The sequence below is a fragment of the Microtus ochrogaster genome, chromosome 5 (genome assembly GCF_000317375.1).
Source record: "Microtus ochrogaster isolate Prairie Vole_2 chromosome 5, MicOch1.0, whole genome shotgun sequence".
In the NCBI taxonomy this organism is placed as follows: domain Eukaryota; kingdom Metazoa; phylum Chordata; class Mammalia; order Rodentia; family Cricetidae; genus Microtus; species Microtus ochrogaster.
Window position 1 is genome coordinate 64,407,228 of NC_022012.1, and position 24,001 is coordinate 64,431,228.

At 38.1% G+C, this 24,001-nt stretch overlaps 1 protein-coding gene and 1 non-coding gene across 4 annotated transcripts in view; one reads left to right on the plus strand and one right to left on the minus strand.

The window, feature by feature from the left end:
- Myo5a (myosin VA) overlaps nt 1-24,001 on the minus strand; it is a 157,044-nt gene that overhangs the window by 62,204 nt on the left and 70,839 nt on the right. For all 3 annotated transcript variants that reach the window (XM_013346380.2, XM_005347626.3, XM_013346381.2), the window contains exons 7-16: nt 21,666-21,747; nt 21,056-21,163; nt 17,302-17,408; nt 13,313-13,578; nt 12,494-12,575; nt 9,756-9,896; nt 8,187-8,312; nt 5,890-5,973; nt 2,094-2,255; nt 1,404-1,501 (exon numbers count right to left, since the gene is read on the minus strand). In XM_013346380.2, coding sequence (XP_013201834.1) covers nt 1,404-1,501; nt 2,094-2,255; nt 5,890-5,973; nt 8,187-8,312; nt 9,756-9,896; nt 12,494-12,575; nt 13,313-13,578; nt 17,302-17,408; nt 21,056-21,163; nt 21,666-21,747 — 1,256 coding nt within the window. The remainder of the gene's footprint in view (nt 1-1,403; nt 1,502-2,093; nt 2,256-5,889; nt 5,974-8,186; nt 8,313-9,755; nt 9,897-12,493; nt 12,576-13,312; nt 13,579-17,301; nt 17,409-21,055; nt 21,164-21,665; nt 21,748-24,001) is intronic.
- On the plus strand, nt 18-89 carry Trnaw-cca. Its single transcript has one exon. It is a non-coding gene; the product is annotated as a tRNA-Trp (tRNA).

The following is a 24,001-nucleotide window of genomic DNA, read 5'->3' on the forward strand; positions in this document are numbered from 1 at the left end:
TTTTTTTTTTTTTTAGTGACCTCGTGGCGCAATGGTAGCGCGTCTGACTCCAGATCAGAAGGTTGCGTGTTCAAGTCACGTCGGGGTCAGCACGGGTTTGCTTTTGGCCTGGAGGGATGGCTCAGCCGTTAAAGGCTAGGCTCACAACCAAAAATATTTTTTTAATCTACCTATTTACTTTTATTTTATATGCATATATACATACATATATGTATATATATAAAATGTTTAGCTGAATGTAGATCTGTACAACTCTTGAATATCTGGTGCTCAGTGGACAAAAGAGGGTGTCAAATGACTTAAAATATGGTTGGGAACTGTCATATGGGTGCTGGGAGTCAAACCCAGGTACCTTGGAAGGGCAATACTCTTAACAGTTGAGCCATCTCTATAGCCTCATGGCTGGTCTTTCAAAAATACATTTAAAAAGCTTATTTGGCATGATATTTCTGCTATTTATGGGGTAAAATACGATTTTCAATAAATATGCACAATGATCAAATCATACACTTGATCCTTAGCCCACAAATTCTTCTAGACTTATGTCAACCTAAGGAGATGAAGAAATTTTTGGCAAAAATACTTGACAGAAATTGTTATCTGAAATAGGAGGGGTTTCAAGAAGAATAACAGGGAGGGGCTGAAGGGAAGAAAGTGATAATTGTGTTTTATTAAAGCATTTTTAAAAAAAATAGCTATAACAACCTAAATGATTTAAATAGATTATGGATCATCTGTAACATCAATTCAATCAATAATGCAGCTTTTTAAATACTAATCTAGAAATTGTCCACAATCAACGACATTAAGAGTGGAGTTAAAATAGCAATTATAGCCTGAGACCCTACCTTGTTAATCTCAGTGTCTCTGTCTCTCTCTCACACACACACAGGGAAAGAGGGAATGCTAACTCATCTAGCACATGTGACAATTTACACTACTTGCCTCTCTACTACCTTCCTGAAAACTATCTCAACAACATACATGTGTTATTTAAAGTTAGAGAAATATCTATATTTTGAAATCATCTCCAGAAAGATTCATTTTTACCTCTGACTTGGTATGTGAAGTAGGATGAGATTTTGATATGTTCTCTGGCTCCAACAGTTAAAGAGCAGCAGGTAGGCCTTGGCAAAAGAAGCATTCATTCAGCCAGCCCTGCTTTTAACTAATGTAAAAATTAACAAAAAGCCCAGAAATATCTCCAACAGAGATAAAGTCAAAACAGAATCAGAAATAACTGGTTGGCCTCAAATTTTCAAATCCTTAGAGAGTTAACTGTTAATTTGTTTTCATATTCCCAAAAGGAAACAAACCTGAGAACTTGATTGAATAGTAGATTCCCTATACAAGACATGAAGATTTTCCCTAGAAATCTTTCTCCTCATTTCAGTTTGACTTACGTGAATGGAAACTTGAAATCATTAGGCTTAATGCAGCGTACATAGTGAGGAGTCGTGGCGTTGAGGGTTTCCATAAGCAGGTGAAGGGAGTTTCGAAACTGCATGAAAAAGATTTTAAAAATTAAAGTTTTGTTTGAGGCCAACGACAATTTAAAATTCTCCTCCTTTGACATAAATAGAGGTGATTTTGCAAGCTATAAAGTCATCTTCTCAGGGGGCAGTTATTAAACAAAAGTTCTGGGCTTTTGCTTACATTTGTCTGAACTCTACATGTTTACCCTAAATCTGCATGTACCTTTCTTCTACTCCTTTCTCTGTAGCTTCCTGTTGTGAGCTCCACTATATGTGACTTATAATAGGCATGAACTCTGCTCAAAAAAAGCTGCAGATTTCTTAATATTATATAAAAAATAAGCAGAGAACAGGCAGAAGGACAAACAGAAAGAAAGCATAATTAAGGACATGGGTCACCAATAACAAAACAAAGATAGCAGTGGTCTGAGACATTATATGCACTAGAGGAACCGAGACATAGAAAATTATTTTTGGAAAGGCTGATGCAGTTATGAGTGTGGAGTGGGTAAAATCTAACTGGACAGTATTGTTTGCACAGCAAAAACACTGACCTTTCTTCACAAGGTTGTGGAAGCTGAAGGGAAGGAGGCTGGTAGCAGCAGCTCCTGAACTCACCTGGTGTCCCACTGTTTTCTTGTGTTCCTTGGCCATCTGGCCAGGTCGGCCCTTGGTAGGCTTTACAGGCACTCGAGTGAGAGGAGTGCGCCCTGAAGAGGTTGCAGAGGTAGGACTGATGGCCTTCTCATCATCTTGAAATAGTTCTGGTAGCATCTTAAACTAAGTCAAAAATAGTAAAAGAAAATTGTACTCTAGAACCAAGTGCAACACAGCTAAAATCCCAGCTCTTGGGAGACAGAGGGAGGAAGCTCATGAGTTCCAGGCCAGACTTATAAAGGAAGTGACTTCAAAGCCAAATAAGACACTATCTAAAAGACTAAACCAAAACAACAAAAATTCATACCCTAAACCCTAAATGGAAAATAAGCCTATGTAGAAGACGCATTACAGATACTTCTAATAAACATTTATGGTTGTATATAGTTATAGTCAGACTCACAGAAATAATTTCTGTGTTAGGAGCAAAAAAAAATATAAGAAAGGGGGCATATAAATGTCACAAATATATGCTGGAAAAAATAATTCTATAAAGAAACTCAAACAATTATGTATAGACTTGAAGATCTAACTAATCCCAAAGGAAATGTCAGTTAAACATACAAGTGGTTTTGAATATAATTATGAGAAAATATTAACCAAAAGACTAAGTTTATTACCTCAGTTCTACAAGGGGGTTTATGTAGCAGAATCAAAGGACTAGGCCAGGTATGTGGGTGGCTGGAGTTGTAAGCACTAACTCAGAACACCCAAGGGTTTCAGCAGAAAGGTGCTATGAATAAGCTTTTACTATTGGAAGGCAAAAATTAATGAATTAATAATTTTAAGAAAATAATTTGGATTATATAACAAAGGAGAAAACCTTGTTATTATCCTATGTGTATTTATATTTGACTTCAAGAAATTTAAAACTTTAGTGCAACTACCATACTCATTTGTTTTTTGAGATGGGGATCTCACTATGTTACCACAGGAACTAGCTCTGTAGATCAGGCTGATCTCAAACTCAGAGATCTGCCTGTCTCTGCTTCACCTTTAATAAGTGAGTGGATACCAGTCAATGTAGTTAGATGAAAATTTCTGAGACAAAAGAGACCTGAAACTAGTCTACAGCAACATCTTGCTATATGGACACATCTAACAATGTTTTATTTTATATAAATAAAATTAATCATTTGCATAATTCAAGTCATGCTTGTAACCACCAATTATTTACTAATCTCAGATTATCTAGGAAATTTTTTTTCTATGAGATAGATCCCTTTCACTGAAAAACAAGGTCATGTGTCTGTAGTGTTATGACTTAGGAGGTAAATGGAGGTGGTTCAGAGTTCAAAGCCAGCCTCAACTTCCCATCTACATGCTTTGAGGACAGCCTGGACTAAATGATGTCCTGTCTTAACAGGCAAACAATAGAAAACTCAAACAAAGCGGGAGGGATGACTCAATTGGTAAAGTGCTTGTCTTGCTAAGTTTGAACTCCACCAGCTACATAAAAAGTTGGGCAAGGTGGCACACGGCTATAATCCCAATAGTGAGGAGAAACAAGAGAATCCCTGGGGTTCACTGGTCACCTCACTCTATCTTTACTGCTGAGCTCCAAGTCAGTGAAAGACAATGTCTCAAAAGAAGTAGACAGTGTTCCTAAGGACAGCTTGATATTGTCCTCCTTCCTTCACACACATACTCATACACTTGAACATGAGTGTCCCCATGTGTGTGTGTACACATGTGCACACATGTGCACTAACAGCATACACTCAGAATTATTGCATCAGAAACTGTTCTATAATGTATTCTTCAGAGGCTGTTTTTCTTGGATTTTGTTTCTGGTGCCTCTTCTGGCTGCCTGTTAATTGGAACATCTGGCTTCAGCTCTAGAAGTTTTTATCTCCATGCTCTCTCCAAGTCTCATTGCTTTAAAAGGCACCAAGTTCTGAAGCCCAGAGCATCTCTACCACCTCTCTGCCTTTCCCTGTGACCTGCTTCAGTCCTCACTTCCCATATGACAATTCTACCTGGCTATCTCTAATTGACAATTTAATCAAAACATATCTAAAGTAGACACAAATGGATTTTACATCGTTCTTATCACCAAAACTTCAGTTCAAAGCACATAGTACAAATATCAGCAAAATGGTCCTTTCAAGAGAACAGACTGGTATTGTATTACACCTCTTTATACCAGGTTCAGAGAGAAAATAAAGTTCAGGTCTCTTGGTTGAAATGCTACAAAGATTGGGAATAAGAAAGGCCTTCAAACTTACATGAAAATCATAAACTATCCCCACTTCAACTGCAACAATAGTATATAGACTGGCTCTTCTCAATGACTCTTCGAATATGCTGCTACCCTCTGATGATTAAGGACCCACTAGCCAAACAGGAAGTTAAGAATAAAGAAAGAGTTGATTATGGGTACAGCTTGAATGAGAACCCATGTTTTATTTAAGCTAAATTATTTTGACAAAGTATTAACAACAGAATGTCATGCTTACATTATAAATTAAAGTGACAAAAACCTTTGAATCACACTTAATGATTGTTACTCTAAAAAAGTTTGCCTTGAACATCAATCTTTTAAGTTAAGAAAACATTAATACTCAACACTTGTTAAGGGTTAAAAAAAACAAATCTGATTTTTCCATGAATATCTGACTCATCTCTGAGGGTTAAAACTAGGATTTGGTCTTAATGTGATCTTTATATTATTAACATAATTGACTATAAAAAGTTGTTTTTTAAAAAATAAGAATCCTATTATTTATATACTATTTTTTTAAATTTATTTATTATATATACAATATTATGTCTACATGTATGCCTTCAGGTCAGAAGAGGGCACCAGACCTCATTACAGATGGTTGTCAGCCACCATGTGGTTGCCGGGAATTGAACTCAGGACCTTTGGAAGAGCAGGCAATGCCCTTAACCGCTGAGCCATCTCTCCAGGCCCTATTTATATACTATTTAACAGATGTTAAGAGGATTCTCTTAAAATAGGCGAGGAAAAGAAAAGTGCCATCAGTAATCTATAAGGTCCACTTGAACACTTACTTTTGAAGTGAGTATTGCAGCATCAAGTGACTGACTTCCTGGTTTGCTCCCGTAGGCTGACTGTGTGCCCCTCTCCCATCCTTTCCAGAAAAAGGTCAGCAGGTGGTGGTACATACCAACTTAACTAATCATACTTCTTTGCCATCTGGAATATTCTTTTTCCTAGCTAAAGAGGTGGCTCTAGTATTTGTTCTTATGAAAAAATAATTGAAACACTTTGGGTCACATCTGAAATTACCGCCATCATGACCCAGAGTCGATCTCCACTTAGATGGAGTGTAATAGGGCACATTTATAACACATCCCTTCAAAATGATGAAGCAGAAAAACCCTCTTCTCTAAGTTCTGCACAATGGCACAGGAGAGTAAAGCTACTGTGGAGACACGGATGTAGAGCTGAAAGACCATGTGGAAGAGTGGTTAGAAGCAGGTTCTAAGCAAGACAGCATGAGCTTAACCTAACTTGGGAACTTACCAGTCGTAAGTACCTACAACTCACCTCCTCATCTGTAAAGGAGAGTAATGTAATAGCATCTCACTGTAAGAATCAAATGTGTCAACATTTGAAAGGTATTCAGTACAGGACCAGACACATATTAAGTAAGTGTTATATATTTGATAAATTAAAATTTTGATTAAAATTTGTTAGAAAATCATTATTAATATTAAAAGACTGATGCTAAAGCAATTAACATTTTATAGAACATATCCTGATAAGAGTAAGTCTATCCATGGTTACCTTGCTTGACTTAAGGACGTTAATTTGTTCTTCAAAAACAGTGTCTTTATTCTTTTCAAGAAAGCCTTCACACTGGTACTCCACCTGAAATCACATGAAAAAAAACTCCTTAACTGATAACACTTTTGAATAGATGCTGCCATCATTAACAAAAGCAGATTTATTTGCCTGCGCTCTATGACTAGCTCTCAGCAAGTGGTATTACCAGTCTTTTGTAAGAGATCAGTACCATTCCTAGGAAAAGTATGGTAATTCACTAGTGCAAACCTGACAACATATGCACAAAGGACTCCAAGCACTATTAGAGAGCTTCCTACACATCCATGCTTATTGCTGCATTATTCATAACAGCTAAAAAATGGAACCAGTCTTAATGTCCATCAACAGATGAGTGGATAAAGAAAATGTGGTACACACACACACACACACACACACACACACACACAAAATGGAATTTTATCCAGCCACAATAAAAAAATAAAATGTCATGAAATCATATTTGTAGGAAAACTGATAGAACTGAAAATTGTTATGTTAAATGAAGTAGGTCAAACCCAGAAAGATGAACACATTTTAAGTCTTCTCTCATATGTAGATACTAGACCTCAATGTGTATTGTATGTATGCATGTACACAGATATAAATGTAGGTCGTAAAACTAGAAAAGGGAGTTTAACAGGAAAAAAAGAGCTCTCAGTGGGGAAAATAAAAGACAATGGAACCAATGTGACCTGAAGGCAGAACTGTAGCCATGGGATATGGAATGTGGTCACAGGAGGAGGGCAGAAACAGTGGAAAGGGCTAGAGGAGGGGAACAATTAAGAACAAAGTATTTAAGAAAAAAAGGATAAAATGAAATACATAGCACACACCTATACTTCCAGCAACTATTAGGTAGAAGCACGAAGATTAGGAATTCGAGGTTGGCTCAACTACACAGTAAGTTTAAGACCAGCATTAGCTACACAGACCTTGTCTCAAAATACAAAAATCCATTATCCTATATGTTAACTTTTTAAAATAAAAAACAAAAATAGCAGAATATAAAAAGAAATATGTAATTTTGGTAAAAGTGTACAAATACCAATTTCCTCGATAAGAGTGGCAGTGACTACTACAATTATCAAAATGATCTATCAGTTCATGGGTAAGCAGACTTGTAAGCTGCTCTCCCCCATGGAAAACAGAATACTTCCCAGGCTGACTCAGCATATCTTCTAAGCTAGAACACCACCTGCATCAAGCAGAAGTGGTCCTTGGAGGCAGTGGTTCTCGAACTGTGGGTCACAACCCCTTTGGGGGTCAAAGTACTCTTCCATGGGGGTCACCTAAGACCATTAGAAAACAGATAATTCATAATACAATTCATAACAGTAGCAAAATTACAGCTATGAAGTAGCAATGAAAACAATTTTACAGTTGGGGGACTCCACAGCATGAGGAGCTGTACTAAAGGTCATAGCAGATTGAGGACCATTGCTCTGAAGAGAGAAAAGATTAAGGGGAGAGTATGGGAAGAATCAGCAGCTGATGATGGACGGAGGGAGAAGATGGGCAAATATTGTATAATTTGGTAAAGTGGGACTATGTGAGAATTAATTCCTTTTCTTTGAAAACCATACAACTTCAATCATCTGCACTCAAGGGGCTCTACCTCCTATACTCCTTAGATCACTTTAGTCATTCAAAGGTTTCAAGTCAGGACTAGACAATCAGAAAACTCTTCATAAAGAGGCCTCCAAACTCTCACAACACTGCCTATCCCACAACTTCCTTGAAATGCAAACTAGTCACAGGATCTCTGACTGCTCAGTGAACTGTAGAGCTTACGAAGAACATATCACTATGCTTTCATAGAATTTTCATGTATTTAGAGATGTAGTATGTATACAGACCATTCTAAATATCAGAAAAGTTTAATAAAGCCATCTAGACCCTACATTATGTAAACATTAATATCTCCATACTTACACACCTTAAGTGGGCTTAAAAATCATAAACATATCTCATGCTAGCTCAAGCCAGAGATGAGGTTTGACTGCTAAATGAGTTACAAAAACACTTGCGGTTCTCAGTTTCTTGAATTTCAAAATTTCAGGCAAAAGACTTTTGACCCATATATATATAATCCAACTGAAGTTAAAAAAGAAAAAACCAAGAACCCAGCACTGTTGCTTTTCCTGAAATGACCTTAAAGAAAGCAAGCACTGCAAAGGAAAAACAATACTTGACTACTGATTTTTATTATAATTTAACATAAAGTATTAAAAAGGAAAAAAGACAAAAGGGTTCCTTACTTTGTCAGCAAAATGTTTGATGATGAAAGCTTTGTTTGACATACGAGGCTTCTCAAAGAGAGCACATTTGTTCAAATGTGTGTTGTACAGCTTTTGGGCCCATGTATCATCTGTGCCTTTAGGCATCTTGGGGAGAAAAAAGAAAGAGAAACGACTGAGCACTAAGGGTCTTCTGCTATATCAGCAACAAGAGGCCCGTTCCTATGTTCAACTTAAGAGCTCATTTTCCCTTCTCATCAGCACAAGTGAGCCACCAACGAAGGCATGGCCGAGCCCTTCATTGGGCTGATGCAGCACATCTGAGTGAGCATTTGCCTATACCAGGAATCATCAAATCAATATTTAATGAATTAACACAATAAAGGCTTTACAAGTTAAAAATGAAATACAACTATTAGGCATACTTTTTTGTTTTGTTTTGTTAAATGGAGGTAACATTTATACACAGTGAAATATTAACTTAATCCAGAAAGGTATGAATTGGTAGTCTCTTCTTGTCTTTTCTAGAAACTTTATTTTTTTTCCTGTTTTTAAGACATATAATGAATGGGCTCATTCCATATACTCCTTGCATTTTCCCTTCTTACTTAGGTTGTTATTAACTTTTTGTTATGACAACTGTCATATTCCTTATACATACATACATTTAATATTTACAAGAATACTTATAGGTTAAACTCTTAAGTCAAAAGACATACACATTTATGATTCTACTTTCCTCTAAAATATGTTGCATGAATTCTTGCCTTTCATCAAATATATACTAATTTAATTTTAATTTAATTACATTAAAATATTAATGTAATATTAAGTTAGTTTCAACAAAAGAAAGGTACCAAATTTAAAGTAACTTCAGGATATCATTTTTGCTCTGCTTTCATATTTTTAACCTCAAGTAAGAAAGAATATTTTTCTACCACATGCATGCCTTGTAAAAAGCACAGTTTTTAATTTATTACTATTGAGTGTTTGAGGGCAAGTTCACGCCATAGCCTTACACTGTTGGATCTGGGGATCAAACTCAGGTTGTCAGATCTATCAGGCAAGCATTTTACCCTCTGAGTCATCTCAGCAACCATCCATCTATTTTAAACACACTTCACATGATAGGCTGTGGTTTATTGTAGATAAACTAAAGGAAAAAAGATTAAGAAAAAAGATAGATTCACCTAAGGTCATTCATTAATAAAGTGAAGGATCCAGTGACTTTCTAACATACTACATCTATAAATGTTAACGTTAAAGACTATTTATTTATGTCAGTAGCAAAGACAACTAGCCAATATTCAAAATGTATAGCTATTTGGAACTATAATTCAAAATAATTTTTGTGCAATTTCTTGTATTTCTTTCGATATATACTACTGCTAATAAAAACATCAAAGATTTATGAATTTAAAAGGACCTTTGGGGTCTAGTGTCTAGTGCTTCTTCAGAATGGAAGTGTGACCCTGACTTGTCACAACAGTATCTCATGTTAAACTGAAGAGTCTCTGCTTGCACGTAGTTGCCGTGTAGCTTGATGCACCTATTCTGACAGACTTATGTACTCCAGAAAATCATAATCACCTTACACTCCTCATCCAGTAAATCTAGAATTCCCAGTTTAGATTCTATAAGATTGATACAAGGCTGATTATCATAAAAATCTATGAGTGTCCATGGAATTTGTTCCTTCATGTATTCCTCCTGTTCCAACTTGAAGACATGCTGAAATAAAGAGAAAACAAAAGTCACTACCATAAAGAACATAATAAAGAAGCATGTGTCTACAGAATACCAAGGAAACCCACATAATGAGATAGCTCATGGCTTCCAGCAACAACAGCATTGTGGAGAAGCGTGACTGAAATCATGTACAGAAAACCTCAGCTGTAAGTATTCATCATGGACAAATAAATCTAAGCATGTAAATTTTTAAAAATTTTTGTTTTGTTTGGGACAGGGTCTCAATATGTAGACCAGGTTAGCCTGAGACTCTATGAAGCCCAGGTCAGCTTTGAATTTGTACTCTGGCTAAGGCTCCCAACTGCTGGGATTACAGGCTTGTATCACCACACTACACCTATAACTAATTTTGATAGCTCCAGGCACCATGCACACCACTACTTCTTATCTCCACCTACTCTCTAATCAGCTTAGCTACTGAGTCTATACCATGTGTCAGCCTCTGCGTGTGGTCAACAACACAGACATGGATGCTGCACTTGTGAATGGGGAGGGAACTGGAGAAATCAAATAGTTACACATGCTAAATTACACAATAAAATTACAAATGCTAATGATGTTACAAAGGAGAATAACAAACATCCTCACCTAGTTTGGAGATGGGTGTTCGGGTAGGCTTCCCTGGGGAAAAGCTTGTGATGAAGTTCTGAATATAAACAGAAGCTAACTGATCTAGGGAGGCAGAATAATCAAACCACCATCTCTGCTTCAGCCAAGTTGGCTGACAACACAGCTTCCACTTTTTACAGATGCTAATGACCACTATTGCATTTTACATTTTTCTTTATTTATTTCTTCTGGATCCTTTGCCTCACTCTTTCTTGCCATTTTGTTTTCTAGAAAAAGTAGCTTTTTGTGGATGTGACCTAAAAATACTTATTTTCTAGGACCCCTAAGTTTTAGAACCCAAAGGTGACACAGAGATTTTTGACAACCTCCCCCCCCTCTTTCCCCCCCACTCTATTTTACACTTATGACAGTATCATCTTAGCTTATTTGTAGTAATGATCCTTGGACTAAAAGATATATGTATGTATGTGTGTATATATATATATATATATAATTCAAATTAACAAATTTCTTCTGTTTTTTTAATTACTATTAATAAAGTGGTAAACAGGGTATCATTAAGAACTAAGGATTTGGGACTGGAGAGATGGCTCAGTGTTTAAGAGCACTTGTTGCTCTTGTAGAGGAGCTGGGTTCAGTTCCCAGTACTCACAGATAGTTTACAACTATCCATAACTGGTGAAAAACTGGTCCTGTTATTATGGAAAACCTCAGCATTTTTAAAAAATATTTATTTATTTGTTTATTTATTTATTTATTTATTATGTATACAATATTCTGTCTGTGGTGTAGGCCAGAAGAGGGCACCAGACCTCTTTACAGATGGTTGTGAGCCACCATGTGGTTGCTGGGAATTGAACTCAGGACCTTTGGAAGAGCAGGCAATGCTCTTAACCTCTGAGCCATCTCTCCAGCCCCAAAACATTAAGATCTCTTCTACATTATTTCACTGCAACAAACAGCTTTACTTGCTAAACAAAGATGGTTTGTGTACCAAAGTACTTATAATATTCGACAATGTCATATACTTAAAAATTTCAGTCCCAAATGTGCAAAACCCCAATCTGTCGCTATGCAAAAATTTTTAATTTTCTTTGCTGCTTATTAATACTTATTTCATATTTTAAAAGATTATGTTCATCAGCTTTTTTTGACTTCTCAATTTAAAACTTTATTTTGTCTTTGTTTTCCCCTTTTATTGATCCTTAGCAATATATACATACTGCTGAATACATATATATGAAAAAGTTTCCATATCATAGAAAATAAAATTTGAAAACAAGTAGCACTTAAACATAACACAGTATTCTATCACAGTTGAGACTTTTCTTTTTAACGACTCAACAAGACCTAAAAATGAACCATGTCATTTCTAACTTTACCTAATATAAATTTGTTCTCTCTGAAAATAAAAAGGACGTTTTTCAAGCACATTTTCTGTTTTACACTGTTACGACAATTTATGTACAGATTATTTTGAGAGAAATTTATCATTCATTTCAGACAAAAATAAAACATTTTGTTTGAAGTGGGTGGTGAGGTGGTGGCAGTACTCAGAATGCAGAGGCAGGAGGTTAGCTAATAAGGGCCACTTCCAAAATATGCCCTTTGCCGTTGCCTCAGTGAAGAATTTTCCCCACTGAAAAGAGAATTTGTAAAATTCTGACATCTTGGTAACACAGTAGATGGTGGTTAATGTAGTTATAACTCCACATATTGTTGGCTTCCAAACAGCACACAGAAAGACTCAATGTTAGTGCCTGCCCAACTTAGCACTCTCATTCAGATTATCTGCCCAAATGCTCACTATTCTAGTAAGTGATAACTGACAAAGTTTTTATAATGTTACATCAATTTGTAATGCTCAGTTCCTTGGCAGTTTCACTATTCTAAACCCACATAATAATTATAGTTCAGGAGTTTATTTTACAGACCAAGTTTCTAACAAAGACTAAGAATTCAAAAGAAAAATCTATAGCAAAATTTTATTCAAGAAAGAAAATTCTTACCATGTTGAATTGCTGCTGCAGTTTTTCATTTGCATAATTTATGCAAAACTGTTCAAAACTATTTATTTCAAAAGTTTCAAATCTGTAACACCAAAAAAGTAAGGTAGGAAGGAAAGAAAAGGAATAAACAGCTTTTAAAAATATTGAAAATAAGCATACTTGGAAGAGGAAATGAGAAGCTCCTTAACACTATCACATCTTCTTTACATATCAGATAAAGGTTGCTGCTAAGACACAACATAATGGGCACTGGCTGAGACAAAGCTTCCCTTGTATGGCCCTGCCTATGGATGTGCAGCTTTGGGTGTTTGAGGCTCATTCACCCTCCAGTACAGAACAGCAGAACTATGCTAAGACTACCGTTCCTCTCAGTTTATACATCAAAATTTCTATCCGCAGAGACAGGAGATAGAAATAGTGATGCTATAGGTGCTTCTGTAAAACTGAATCAGAGGGTGAAAAATTAGGTGCCAAAAAAAGTTTCAACAATTACAGAAGTGTAACCAGAGAAGGCAACTAGAAATGAAATTATATTTTCAGAAAATCAATAATTAATCATACGAGAGACTGAAATCAATTAACTCTACCTATTAGATTAACAAGTAGGACTGAAGTTGAGCTAATTGTTGTTTAAGCAGGGCTTAATTATTTTTTAGCATCATTATATTTCCATCATCAAAGACACTTCTGAATGATCATAAGTAGGATTTCCTTTCTTCTCCAGTAGAAAACAAAATTAAATAGTGCTCAGAGTTACAAAACACTCCCGACAAACAACTGCTTTCCAACAGGGTAGGGCAATAAGCCAAATGCACTCACCCATAAATATCCAGCACGCCAATGAAAGAGTGCTGCTTGACAGCAGAATGGAGAGCCTGGTTGACGTGATCCACAATCCAGCTGAAGAGTTTTGCATAGATGTGCTTTGCTAAAGCATCTCGGGCATTTGTGGCCTGAAGCTTGGAGATGGGCTTGATATATGTCTCTGTGGCAGTAGCCAGCTTTCGGTGGCAGAGCCAGTGACACATCTCTTCATAATCCACACCCATGAGGTCACAGAAGATGATAAGTGGCTCATGCTTGGGCTGCCAAAAGAGAATGTGTTATTGCCTATGGCATGATCAATCAAAGAATAAGTCCTGAAAAGGGAAGTAACAAAATTTAGCAAAATTTCTGTCATATGGACATCAGCACCACTCATCTTCCATCAGCAAGATATAAGAAGCATTCATAAGCCAGCATATAAATGTCACTTTGCAATCTCCTGTAGGGCTCATTTGGGAAAAAAATGTTCTATGAAGAACTTTCTTGGTTCTTCATAGAATTTTTCCTGTATCTCTTAGGACATATTCAATCACTCAGTCAGAAATCTGTCGGCTAGTTAATGAATCTGAGCTAGTAAACAAACAAGCATGGCCCCTGTGATGGTTTGAGTGAGAATGGCCCCAGTAGCTCATATTTCAGTACTTGGACACCAGTTGCTGCGGCTGTTTGGAAAGGATTGGAGGTGTGGTCTTCTTGAAGGAGGTTTACCACTGGGAACAGGTTCGAGGTTTCAAAAGTGTATACCACTCCCAGTGTCTCTGTCTCTCTCTACCTTGCGCTTGTGGTTCAAGATATAAGATCTCAGCTACTTGCCTTAGAGCCATGCCTGCCTGCTTGCTGATCATGTTCCTAACTATGATGGTCATGGACTCACTCTATGAACTAAATTAGCTTGTTCATGGTGTCTTAATACAGCAACAGAAAAGTAACTAAGACAGTCCCTTCCCCCCGAGTGCTTGCAGTCTCAGGGGAAGTAGATACTAATGACTGAAGTGTGACACAATATCAAGAGGAAGACACTGTGCTGAGAGCCCACACAAGAGGAGTCTGCTCTATCCAGCAAGGCAGGAGACAATTACCTTAGATCATAGATTAGGATGAGAAAGAATAGCAGCAGAAACTTCTTGGTTAAAAAGAGGAATATTGCCTAAGTTGAGGGGAACATGAGGAGAAAAAATTTCTGTAGTAGGAGGGAAACTAGCAAGAGGAAGGACTGAAGCTAAGTAAAACAGAAATGTGTAAAATGAAATTATAAAGACCATGGCTGACCTTTATCCTCAGGCCATCAAAGGTTTGAAGTAGACAGTCTGATGTCATTTGAAGAACTTTAAATTAGAATTCTTTAATTATTAACAGAATTCTGAATCCCTTATATGAATGGATGTTTGATAAATACTTGTTTAATACACATCAGTGTGTTTTATTTTCCCCCATCTTCCATATGCATCAAGTGCATTTGAAAACATTTGTGGAGAATGGGCAGGTTATATATTATCTCCCATTGAAAAATGAGGAAATGAGATCCAAAGGGACAAACAGCTTGACAACAATCACATGGCTAGTATATATCAGCACTGCCATTAAAACCTGAATTTCCTGATGCCCTCAATGGACCCTTCCCAGGCAAGCAGCCCTCCCTAAAAGTAATCACTTCAGATACAAATCAGGTACCTTGACTAACAACAACTACTGGTCTTGAAGGAGTGATATGTGCTACATGGATTAACTTTGAAAGACCACATATTCAATTTATATTAGTGTCCAGAATAGGTCACTCTACAGAGGCAACAACTCAAGACAGTTTGAGTTGATGAGATAGGGGCACAAATTAACAATAGGTAAGGGGTCCAGGCTTCATTTTGAAAGTATTTTAAACCCATTGTGGTTATGGTTACATATATCTATGAGAATACTCACAATCATGTATTGTCAGTGGTAAATAGATTGTATCTCAATAAAGCTGGTTTTCAGGGGAAAAAAACAAACAACTGTTGATAGGTATGACTATGCATACCTGTAATCCCAGTACTTAGCAGAATGAGGCAGGAGGATTGTCACAAGTTTGAGGCCAGCCTGAGTCACAAGGCACCCTGCCAAAGAAAGGAAGGAAGGGAGGGAGGGAGGGAAGGAGGGAGGGAAAGGAAAGGAAAAAAAGGAAAAAAAGGAAAGGAAAGGAAAAGAAAGGAAAGAAGGAAGGAAGGGCTGAAAGAAAGAAAGAAAGAAAGAAAGAAAGAAAGAAAGAAAGAAAGAAAGAAAGAACGAACTAATATTTCCTTAAGAGAAAATAGGGGTTTAAACCAGACCCATCATTTTCTCCTTTAAAAAAATTGTAGGGCTAGAGAGATGTTTCAGTGGGCAAAAGTAACACAGCTGTGGACAAAAGTTTCTCTCCGGTCCGGTCTCGCAGCCATTCAGTCCCAAGAAACACACTGAGGCTTATATTAATTATAAACTATTTGGCCTATTAGCTCAGGCTTATTACTAACTAGCTCTTACAACTTAAATTAACCCATAGTTCTTGTCTATGTTTAGATATGACTAGGTAACTTTTCTCAGTAAGGCACTCTCATCTTGCTTCCTCTTCATCTGGCTGGTGAATGCTTCTGTCTTTCCTCTTCCCAGAATTCTCTTAGTCTGGTTGTCCTGCCTATACTTCCTGCCTGGCTACTGGCCAATCAATGTTTTATTAAACCAATACAAGTGACAAATCTTTAAAGTGTACAAGAGCATTAACCCATAGCACATAGCCTGATTAACTAAATTCAATCTCTGGGACCCAGGTAAAATCTAGATGTGGTGGCAATTACCTGAAATCCTAGTACTCTGTGATGAACTGGAAAGCAAAGACAGGAGAACTGGCCAAAGGCTTCCATCCCAGAGTATGAGGAACAGGTAGAAACAAGAGATATCTTGCCTCAATGGTGCGAAAGGTGAGAACCAACTCCCAAAGTTGTCTTTGGATTCCACATGTGTCTGGCACATACATGCCAGTACATACATAAACACACACACACACACACACACACACACACACACCACACACATACACACACACACATTTTGGATTCCACGTGCATGTGGCACATATATGCCAATACACACATGCACGTGCATGCACACACACACACCACACACACATACACAGTGGGGCTGGAGAGATAGCTCAGCAGTTTAAACTGCTTGCTACACAATTCTCAAGATTGGAGTTGGGTTCCAGAACCCGAGTAGCAAGCTAATCATGCAACTCTAGGTTTTAGTGATCCAAAACTTCTGCTCTACATACACACACAATGTTGTTGTATATCTGTGTGCTTATGCATGTGCACAAATATACAAAATATGAGCCGGGCGGTGGTGGCGCACGCCTGTAATCCCAGCACTTGGGAGGCAGAGACAGGCGGATCTTTCTGAGTTCGAGGCCAGCCTGGTCTACCAAGGGAGTTCCAGGACAGGCACCAAAGCTACAGAGAAACCCTGTCTCGAAAAACCAAAAAAAAAAAAAAAAAAACAACAAAATAAGTAAAATAATAAATAAGTTAAAAAATGAAACCCACTGTCGGTCTATGGAGATGGCTCAGTAGGTAAAGTGCAAGTATGACCATAGGACCATGTGCAAAGCCCCACATGGGGCATGCCACAGATACATACTTACCTAGCATGTGCAAAGCCCCACGTGAGGCATGCCACAGATACATACTTACCTAGCATGTGCAAAGCCCCACATGGGGCATGCCAAGATACATACTTACCTAGCATGTGCAAAGCCCCACATGGGCATGCCACAGATACATACTTACCTAGCATGTGCAAAGCCCCACGTGGGGCATGCCACAGATACATACTTACCTAGCATGTGCAAAGCCCCACATGGGCACGCCACAAATACATTACTTACCTAGCATGTACAAAGCCCTAGGTTCTATCCCCAGCAATAAAACAAAACTAACGGACAGCCTGCCATCACGTTAAGCTTGTGAACTTACAGGTATTGTGCAGCTGTCTGAATCTCGAGATGCAAATCCAACATTGCCTAAGTGAAGGATGCCAGCAAGTATTCGAAAAATTCCCATTTGGTAAGATTCACTTATTCCTGGAATATAGCAAATAAACAAGTGATTTATGGCAGAATAGCAAAATAGTAATTATAAGAGAATATTTTAACTCTAGTATTAATTCTTAAATATTGGCAGATGTGCATATTATATATATATAGTCACAAAAGCAATACTTTTAACTTTGCTGACAGTAATAAACTAGGCAGATTCACATTGCAGGTTATGGAGTATGCCTGATCTGGTCTTATGTCCTGGCACTGAAATCAACCTGCCACCTCCACAGACAGAAAACTTCATCCATCTATGCTTTGGTTTTCTCTTATTTGAGATAAGGAGATAATTCTTCAAAGAGTGCTTTTAACATTAAATGAGATAATTCAGAGTATACCTGGGACACATTACGTATTTTAAAAGTGAGCATTACTGTCACATCTTAGATATATAAATACTTTATTAATATTATTGTTACTATTTATCCCTACTTAAAATGCATATTGTAGCCTAATAAGGCTGATTTAAGTTGGATTAATAAAATACTTCAAGTATAGATTAATTAGAAATCGAAGAGATTTCAAGATCAGAAGTATTTTATAGTTTTATATTCAAAGTTAATGAGTAAAAGTCCAAACACAGCTTTGGAACAGAACCTAAATGATATGATGAGATTAGAAAGCTGGATACGTTCTGGCTTTTACTAGATCTGGTTTCATTTTTTCAGGGAAGATAAGAAGTTCTAGAATATTAAACATAATTATATAAGTAAAAGCAGTAAAGTTACTTTCAAAACATTTTTTTCTATAAGGCAATTGAGATTAACCTTATAATGAATGTTCTGCTATCTCCTATCTTCCTTCTTTCCTTCCTCCCCTCCCTCCCTCCCTCCCTCCCTCCCTCCCCCTTCCTTCCTTTTTAGGCTTTTCTGAGACAGGGTTTCTCTTTGTAGCCCTAGCTATCCTGAAACTCACTCTGTAGACCAGGTGGCTGTGAACACAGAGATTCTTTAGCCTCTCTGCCTCTTGTGTGCTGGAATAAAGGGCACGTGCTACCACACCCAGCATTGAACTGGTCTTTTAAAATTCTTAAGGAGAGCAGTGTTCTCATAATGTGTTCGTGGAGCACTGGCAGGCCTTGCTAAAATGCACATTCTGAACCCACAGCTTTGTGAAGTGGTATGAGAGTCTTCATTTTTAGCAAGTCCCACAGTGGTTCAAGACCTAAGCTCCCTTGCTTGATGGTATGTCTCTAAATACCAAATACAGTAATTGAGTTACTTCTGTTCTGAGGTTTTATAAAAATATGGGGGGAAAGGACACCTTTAAAAGTTGTATAGTTCTTGGCCGGGCGGTGGTGGTGCACGCCTTTAATCCCAGCACTCGGGAGGCAGAGGCAGGCGGATCTCTGTGAGTTCGTGTTGTAATAAAAGAAGCGGTGGGCTGTGTCCCACCACCCAGCTAGCTTTACCCGAAATAATTACACGGACACTGTATTCTTTTAAGCACTGCTTGGCCCATTTTTATCTAGCCTCTTCTAGGCTAATTCTCACATATTAATTTAGCCCATTTCTAATCATCTGTGTTGCACCCCAAGGTTCGCTTACCGGGAAGATTCTAGCCTACATCCATCCTGGGTTGGAGCTGAATTGCGTGTGCCTCAGAGAGCAGAGCTATACCCGCGTCCGCCCAGGAGCCGGGAGCATGGCGTCTGTGCTCAAGAGAGCAGAGCTATCGAGTCTGAGCTCACTTCCTCTTCCTCCCAGCATTCTGTTCTGTTTACTCCACCCACTTATGTTCTAAGCATGAGCCCAAGCAGTTTGTTTATTACTCAACCAATGAAATCAACAGATTGATATATGACACTCCCACATCAAGTTCGAGGCCAGCCTGGTCTAGAAGAGCTAGTTCCAGGACAGGAACTAAAAGCTACAGAGAAACCCTGTCTCGAAAATCAAAAAAAAAAAAAAAGTTGTATAGTTCATACTATTAATTGATTCATATGTGGACTTACTTTCAAATCACAGAGAGAACAATGGCATCTGTTTCAAAAACACTGGAATAACAACACTATGTGCATGTATAAAATTCTCAAACAATCGAGACTTAAAAACTCTTTTATCAAAGAGCAACAACAAAAGGAAAACACTAAAATACATGTGTTCTGTCACCATGCCCTGAAAATAACAAGAAAAATAACAAAAGCAAAACTCTGCACTGGACATTGTGACACATGCCCTCCATCCCAGTACTTAAGAGGCCAAGGCAAGAGGATCAAAAGTCAAAGACCAGGCTGAGCTACATGGTGAAAACCTATCTCCAAAAATTATCAACAAACAAAAACAGAAGAACAAAAATAAGCAAGCCCCCCAAACAACCAACGAACAAAACCCACAAAATGTGAGTTTATAAAAAAAAAAAACCCTCTCCACACAGGGACAATGGAAAGCTTGGCCAAGATGATGGCCCCTTGGATGGCAGTGGCTACCTCCTTGGAGCACTTGATACTGAGACCTACGTGACCACTGTAGTCCCCAATAGCAAAGAAAGCCTTGAACCTGGTCCTCTGCCCTGCCCTAGTCTGCTTCTGCACGGGCATGATCTTCAGAACCTCATCCTTTAGGGAAGCTCCCAGGAAAAAGTCAATCATCTCGGACTCCTTAATGGGCAGGGAGAACAGGTAGATCTCCTCTAGGGACTTGATTTTCATGTCCTTAACCAGGCGGCCAAGCTTCGTGACAGGAATCCACTCCTTGTCTTCAGTTTTACCTCCGCGAGCCCCGTGGCCTCAGGCTCAGCCATGGCCTTGACCAGGGCTGAGGCCCCTCAGACCCTGCCGAATCCTCGAATCCTCGAATCCTCGAATCCTCGAATCCTCGAGGAAGCCACCAGGGCCTCCTAATCCTGGGCCCCCGGGTCCTCCGAGCCCTCCCGTTGCACCAGCGTCATCAGCCATTGGCTACTGGGGGAACAAGATTGGCAAGCCCCACACTGTTCCTTGCAAAGTGACAGGCCGCAGAGGTTCTGTGCTGGTGCATCTCATCCCTGCCCCCAAGAGGCATTGGTATAGGCTCCCGTGCCCAAGAAGTTACTGATGATGGCTGGCATTGATGACTGCTACACATCAGCCAGGGGCTGCACTGCCACCCTGGGCAACTTTGCCAAGGCCACCTTTGATGGCATCTCCAAGACCTACAGCTACCTGACCCCCGACCTCTGGAAAAAGACTGTATTCACCAAGTCTCCTTATCAGGAATTCACTGACCATCTTGTGAAAGCCCACACCAGAGTCTCCGTTCAGAGGACCCAGGCTCCAGCTGTGGCCACCACATAAGGGTTTTTATACAAGGAAAATAAAAGTGAATTAAGTCTGTTAAAAAAAAACCCACTTCATTTAGTTTCAAACCCTAGATTTTTGTAAAAATTTAATCTAAAAGTTAATCTTACCTCTCCTAATACTGAAATATGCTCTTAAAGTGCAATTCAAAATAATCTTCATTAAATTAACAAGGTTGAGCAACTGTTACCACTATCTAATCCTAAAGCTGTTCTAAGAAACTTCAGGCCCATTTGTCTGAACAAGTTCCATATATGTGAAATCTCCCAGCATAAAGCCAAACCAATATTCAAAACAAAAGTTAATCGATACAAAACGACCAGCACTTGTAAGTTAAAGAATGAAATGCCATTACCCAGCAGAGTGCAGGCCTGCCTGGTATGCGCCATCTCCTTCGCATCATCCACTCCTTCAATCATAGGGCTGCCTCCTTGCTTCGTGTAATGAAAACTATCTGCATTTCCTACAGTGGAGGAAGGTAAAGGTTTTTCTTTTATGAAGAGAGGTGTGGACTTCCACCCTTACACATATGCTGAATTAGAGGCAGTGACAGCACTGATATACAGGATTTGGAGTCTGCCCAGTCTAAACTCACATACTAATATAAGATCCAAAACTAAAATGCTTATAGATTTTATGTTAATGGGTGAAGTAAATTATATTTTTCTTTGGATTTATTCCAAACAAAATGCTAGAATATGTTTCCTCAAACTCTTTCATGAAAGCAGTTTTCAAGCATGTATAAAAGAAGGGAGGTTAGAACGCTGAACCCCATCTACTCCTCACCTACCCCAACCCACTGCTACAGGCAATCCTGTCCCTGATATGGCCACTCAACCCACCCACTGTAGACCTTCAAGAATCTTTTCATTCATAAATATTTTAGTATGAAGTAAGATTTTTTGACAAGCTTGAGAACTCAAAATTTCACAGAAAAGCATGCCCATCGAGTATCATATCCGTACCTAATCGCAGCATTTTAAACTCAGGTAACTTCGCTGACGCACAGAGCTGATAGAAGATATGGTAGTTTCTCTCCTCTTCTGCCTTTGAAATAAGAAGAGCTTCAATTGTGACATCTTAATATAAAAACCTACCATAACACATAATTTTAATATTTAACCATCTCAGCAATTCCCCACATTTTCTAATACTGATTTAAATAATTAACTCTTATAATTTATGCTACATCTACAAAGTAGGAGGATGGCATAAAAATTGAAACCAGGCAGGGCAAACAGTGAGGCTCTATCTCTTGAAAAATAAAAAATAAGTAAGGATAAAAGTGTTAGTTATATTCAGTATAAAATACCAGGCAGCAGGACTTTTTTTTTTTTAAAAGGGTTTTTGGTGTTCTTAAACTCAAGGCTTCAAACATGCTAGGCAAGTGTTCCCTACCACCGCACCGTATCTCAAGTCCATTTTAACTTTTTATTTTGAGAAGTCTCGATAGTCTCACTAAATGCCCTGTCTGGCTCTGAACTACTCTGTAGATCAGACAGGTCTTGAACTTGTGAATCTTCTGATTCAGTCTCTCAAGAGGCCTGCACTACTGTGCCTCACTTAGTAATGTTTTCTGAATTAGGGAATTTCTTGATAGATGGCCACAATCATTAAACATTGGTGATTGGGGGGAAGCTAAAATGTAATTTTTTTGCAAAGCTCACCATTATTTTCTACTAATAACTTCTAGATTTGTGGTATTCCTAACACTTTGACTAAAAGAGAATAATCTCATCTTTGCCATACTTTAGAGATACTGATCTCTTATGACTGCAGTAAGTCCATGAATGTACTGTATTTTCTATATGTGTTTATATATTATATACTTTGAATTATGTAACATATATAGCATATTTTCCTATCAACAATAATTTGGTAAAATAAAAAAAATTTATAATGTAAGATCAATATTTAGTATTTCCTTAGTTTTTTTTCTACATACACATCTAGAGAATAGTTGCAAAACTTACTGCACATATGAAGCTGAATACTAAAATCCAATCAACATATTCTTAAAGTTTGGAGTACATCCATCTGAATAAAGATTAAAGTTAATAAAGTTAAAGGGAGTTCTGAAGCCTAAAGGGGTTATGACTACTGAAGGAACACAGGACACTGAACAAACATACCAATGACCACAAGCATGACTAGGCAAGAGATCAGGTGGTTCAGCACACAGAAACTAGAAAATCAGGTGGGCCTGCAGAAACGCTGTGGTCATCTTTGTACAGGATAGCTTATTTTGACTGTGATTCATTTGATAAAACAAACATTCTCAATATTCTATATTCCTGAAGACTGGGGAACTGCTAGACTTACTACCACACCTACAGATGAAGATTGAGCTTTGTCAAATTCTTCATTAGGCAGTCTTACCACTGGTCAACTTACTGACCAAGGTCAATTTCCATCTCTCTTACGCTTGCTCACAGTCCTATATATTTCTTTTTTTAAAAAAAAATAATTTTTAGTTTATGTATATAGGTGTTTTGCCTGCATGTCTGTTTGTGCACCACATGTGTGCCGTGTATGTAAAAGCCAGAGAAGAGTGCTGAATCTCCTGAGACTGGAGTTACAGACAGTTGTTAGACACCGATATAGGTAATGGGATTTGAACTCAGGTCCTCTCCTAACCTCTGAGCCATCTTTCCAGTCCCATATTCCTACATATTTCTACAAGGACTTAACCCATCTACATTTCACTCATTCTTCTCACTATAGATTATTTTTTAATGTGTGGAATAACACTGTTGTTTGTAACTTTAAAGGAGGGTAGTTACTGCCTTACTATACATATCAAGTATTTATTTATAACTTTATGCATATCAAGCATTATAATTTAAAATTAAGTATTTAATCAGGCAAAGTCAGGGTTCCTGGCTTCCCCAAATCATGCCTCGGCATATACAAGACAATTTCAAAGCCAAAACAGACTTTGGCAACAGAAGACTAGATCCTGCTGTGCGGAGTATTTCAGCTTTACTGATGTGGCATCCAGCACGCGGGTCACTGAAACTCTGGGTCTCGGTATGATGTGTGCAGTGGGTCACCAGGAGCCACATACAGACATTTTCTGATGATAATCTACATCCTCACGTGCCTACAATGTGAGAGTGTACACCTGCTAGTGCTGCAAGGGTATAACACACGTCTTTCCATCAGAAAGAAACAACAATACAAGTGTCAACAAAAATTCTGTACAAATATTCAGCTGTGATTTGATGGCAGTTTACAACTTGGCTATGGCAGCTTTCTTTGAGCTCTGACTGGCAGAACAGGGACTGGGCTGAAACATCAG